Source organism: Nematolebias whitei, chromosome 9 (genome assembly GCF_014905685.2).
Source record: "Nematolebias whitei isolate Nwh7 chromosome 9, NemWhi1, whole genome shotgun sequence".
NCBI classification, from domain to species: domain Eukaryota; kingdom Metazoa; phylum Chordata; class Actinopteri; order Cyprinodontiformes; family Rivulidae; genus Nematolebias; species Nematolebias whitei.
This window is the reverse complement of record NC_056506.1, coordinates 51,546,771-51,550,568: the sequence shown is the minus strand read 5'-3', so window position 1 is coordinate 51,550,568 and position 3,798 is coordinate 51,546,771. Positions and strand designations below refer to the sequence as shown.

The following is a 3,798-nucleotide window of genomic DNA, read 5'->3' as shown; positions in this document are numbered from 1 at the left end:
AACTTTACTGACACTTACAAACTTTACTAATACTTAACAAAAACTTTAGTGACATTTAACAAAATCTTTACTGAACCAACGAAAACTTTACTGACACGTAACAAAATATTTACTGGCACAAACTTAACTGACACTTACAAACTTTACTAATAATTAACGAAAACTTTACTGATTCTTAACGAAGAATTTTGTGACAAACGTTTTAAACGTTGCTCAGACCTCCTCCACACTGGGACCCAGGCGACCAGGTCAGAAACATCAGAACTTTGTAAATCCTCTGCAAGAAGTGAAAATAAATGACAAAAGACAATAATCTGACTTTGATATAAAACACACTCCAGGTTTTAATTTTATTTACATTTTAAATAAACTGATGAGAAAACCAGCAGAGGGACAGCTGCTCAGATATTCTTCTTTCAGATGTTCCCTCTTCGGGAGTCTCCACAGCAAGTCATCCTCCTCCACCTCACTCTGCGTCCTCACTCTGTCCTCTGCGTCCTCACTCTGTCCTCTGCGTCCTCACTCTGTCCTCTCTAACTGCATCCATATATCTCCTTTTTGTCTTTTTTCCTTCTGCTGAATTTTTAACATCCTTCTACCAATATACCCACTGTCCCTCATCTGGACATGTCCAAACCATCTTAGTCTGTGTCTAACTCTACCTCCCAGTCCTTCAACCTGGTCTGTCCTTCTGATGATCTTCATCAGTTTTCTCTGGTTTTGTGGGACACTGACACTAAACGTAGCTGAACTTCAGTCAAACGGCTGATCTTTGATCACAGAGCTGTGCAGGATCCAGAGGACCTAGAGGCTCGGTCCAACATGCACCTGGCCAGCGTTTTCGCAGGGATTGGCTTCGGAAATGCAGGAGTTCATCTGTGGTGAGAGAAGTGAAATTAAAGTTCTTGACTTTTGTTGATAAAACATGTCAGACTGTTATTAATGAAAATCCTGTTGGTGTTTCTCTGGTTTCAGTCATGGGATGTCTTATCCAATCGCAGGGAATGTCAAGACTCACTCAGCGAGGGGCTACAATGTGGACCATCCCCTTGTGGTGAGTCCTGAATCTGAAGCTCTCTGTCTGCGGTCGGGTCCACCAGTGTCACGGGTCAGTCTTAGATCTTGCGTGTCTAAATTCATTCAACCTTTATTTCTGCAGGTAAATCCCATTGAGCCTCTGGGACTCATTTACAAGAGAGACCTGATTTAACAAAGAAAGATGACAACAATGGACAACAGCAACAACAATAAACAGTTATAAAACGTCATACTGCAGTTTTTATTTTTTTTAACAAATAGGATGGCTAAAAGAAAAAGGTAACAAAAAAACAGCTAGATTCTAAGGCGAATGTAGAAAACTAAAAACAGGAACATGTCTGCATTGGTCCCTGCCAGGAGTCCAACAGATTCTTAAAGACACTTAGAGAGGTCAAAGGTCGAGAGCTTCAAATCTTTTTACAAGATATTCCAGGAAACAGGAGCGGAGTAGGAGAAGGTCCTTTTGTCTAGTTCAGTCCTCACTGAGGGAACACTGCAGGTAATAATGTCCTGAGAGCGCACGCTGTAGCTGCACTCACACAGAGACATGTAGGAGGAGATGTATGAAGGCAGCAGACCAGGAAGTGATTTAAAGATGAAAATGTACCAGTGGGAGAGTCTGTGTGAAGTTAATGGTGACCAGTTAACCAGTGAATACTGGGTGCAGTGGTGGGTACGGTAAAGCCTCTTTGCCATGGATGAGTGCGACTCCACTCGGCTCTCGTCTTCTCGGGTAGAAGTGATTTGCATCTGTGACTTGTTTCCTGCTCTGTGAGCATCGTAACTGTAACTTGACTTCACTTCAAAGAACTTTGTGTGTCCGCAGCCGCACGGACTCTCTGTTGTCCTCACATCTCCAGCTGTCTTCACTTTTACAGCACAGATGTGTCCAGAGCGCCACCTGGAGGCTGCAGAAATCCTGGGTACCTGAACGCATCACAAGAACCCACAGCAGACTAACTGATCACAACACAACATGTAAACATAAACAATAACTCGTAAACATAACAAGTAAACATAAACACACAACACAATGTGTAAACAAAGCGTGGAAACATAAAACAACAACAAATGTTAAATGATAAAACCAGAACATGTACAGTAGTCCTTCACTACTTCGCGGTTCGACTTTCGTGGATTCGCTCTTTTGCGGTTTTTCAAAGAAAGATTGAACACGAGGAAAAAAACTACATAACACGATTATCAACTTTAATATTACTCACATGGCTGGGACAGTACGGGATACTTTACAGTAAAAAGTTAACGAAAAAATAAAATACTGCCAACAGGTGCCGCCATTTTGTAGTTTTCTCTCAATAAGCCTCCACTACTTCACTGCTCATAAGGACTACATTTTTACCAGAAGCCCCGCCCCCCTCTGCTGAAATAGTAGAGGGAAAGTTTTGATCTGATCCAAAAAAGTTTGGTCCTTTACAGCAGGGTTCTCAAACTTTTCACAGGTCCAGGTGCAGAAGTGGGGACAGACTGGCCATTGAGACATTTCCCGGTGGCCTGGCCCGTTCGACGAGGGGGACTAAAGGCTCGGTTTGCGTTGCGCTTGACTACTTTGAATAAACAATCCATGCCGCTCGTGTGACATGGATTGTTTATTTGTATTTAAATTGTTTACACAGACGGAGGGCGATTGGGAGTGACAGGTAATGTGACTGCAGCGTAGAAGTGGGCGTGGCCAAGAGCAGAGATCATGACATGCTGTGCTCGGAGCATTTAGAGTGTGGGAAGTGTTTATAAAAACTTAATATATAAAATACTCCCCACAATAAACATAAAACAACAACATGATGTGTAAACAAACAAAACGATGTGTCAACATAAACAATAACACAACATGTAAAGATGGTCAGGAAAATAAGTATATTGAGAGTTTTGGGCAGAAATTTGTCATCAAATTGTTCAAACAAACATTTTTTTTTAAAACATCTCTGTGATGCATTCAGGTGCAGATGTGCGGCAGGTGAAACGGCAAGATGCTGGCGCTGTTCTAGCTGACACGCTGCGTCACATCCTGTTTGACCTGCAGGTGGAGGATGGGCTCGGCGCTGTCGGATACAACAGAGAGGACATCCCGGCGCTGGTGAGGGGGACGCTCCCCCAGGTGAGCAGGTTACCTGCAGCTTGACGTGTTACGAACGCTCATGGAACACCTGAATGCGTCGCATCATTTTTTCTTCTGTGCAGGAACGTGTCACCAAGCTGTCTCCGCGGGAGCACACGGAGGAGGACTTGAGCAGACTATTCGATGCCTCCATGAAGTTGTACTGAACAGCAGGTGGTGCTTCTACTGCATCACAAAACTCACCTGGAAGTAAAAACCTTTATTCTGAAAGTCAGATGGAGGCATTTCCCATCTGAAAATATTTAATACATTTAAATAAAAACTATTAAAATCTGTTCATGTGTAAGCTGATCAGCAAGAACCTGAGAAAACTATCTGAAACTGAATGATGAGTTCTGTGATCAATAAAAAATGTTGAGAAGTCCAATAGCTTTCAGGTTCTGGTTTTCGACTCGACTTTCTGAAGGTTGGCCTGTACAAACTTAGGATATCTGTCTGTTTCCCAAAAGCTCTGTAATGTTATGCTGATGACACAATTATATTTGTCCATTAAACCCAATGAATCCAATCAGCTACTTAGACTACAAGCATGTCTTAAAGACATAAAAACCTGGATGACCCTTAATTTTCTCCTGTTGAACAGACAAGACTGAGGTTTTGGTTTTTGGACCTGAGCACCTTAG

General features: G+C 42.5%; 1 protein-coding gene across 1 annotated transcript in view; it reads left to right on the top strand.

Moving 5' to 3' along the window:
* adhfe1 (alcohol dehydrogenase iron containing 1) overlaps positions 1–3,529 on the top strand; it is a 31,428-nt gene extending 27,899 nt beyond the window's left edge. The window contains exons 10-14 of the mRNA XM_037681434.1: positions 783–881; positions 976–1,054; positions 1,865–1,961; positions 2,997–3,154; positions 3,238–3,529. Of these exons, the coding sequence (XP_037537362.1) occupies positions 783–881; positions 976–1,054; positions 1,865–1,961; positions 2,997–3,154; positions 3,238–3,321 (517 nt within the window). The 3' untranslated portion in view covers positions 3,322–3,529. The remainder of the gene's footprint in view (positions 1–782; positions 882–975; positions 1,055–1,864; positions 1,962–2,996; positions 3,155–3,237) is intronic.
* Positions 3,530–3,798: the final 269 nt, after the last annotated feature.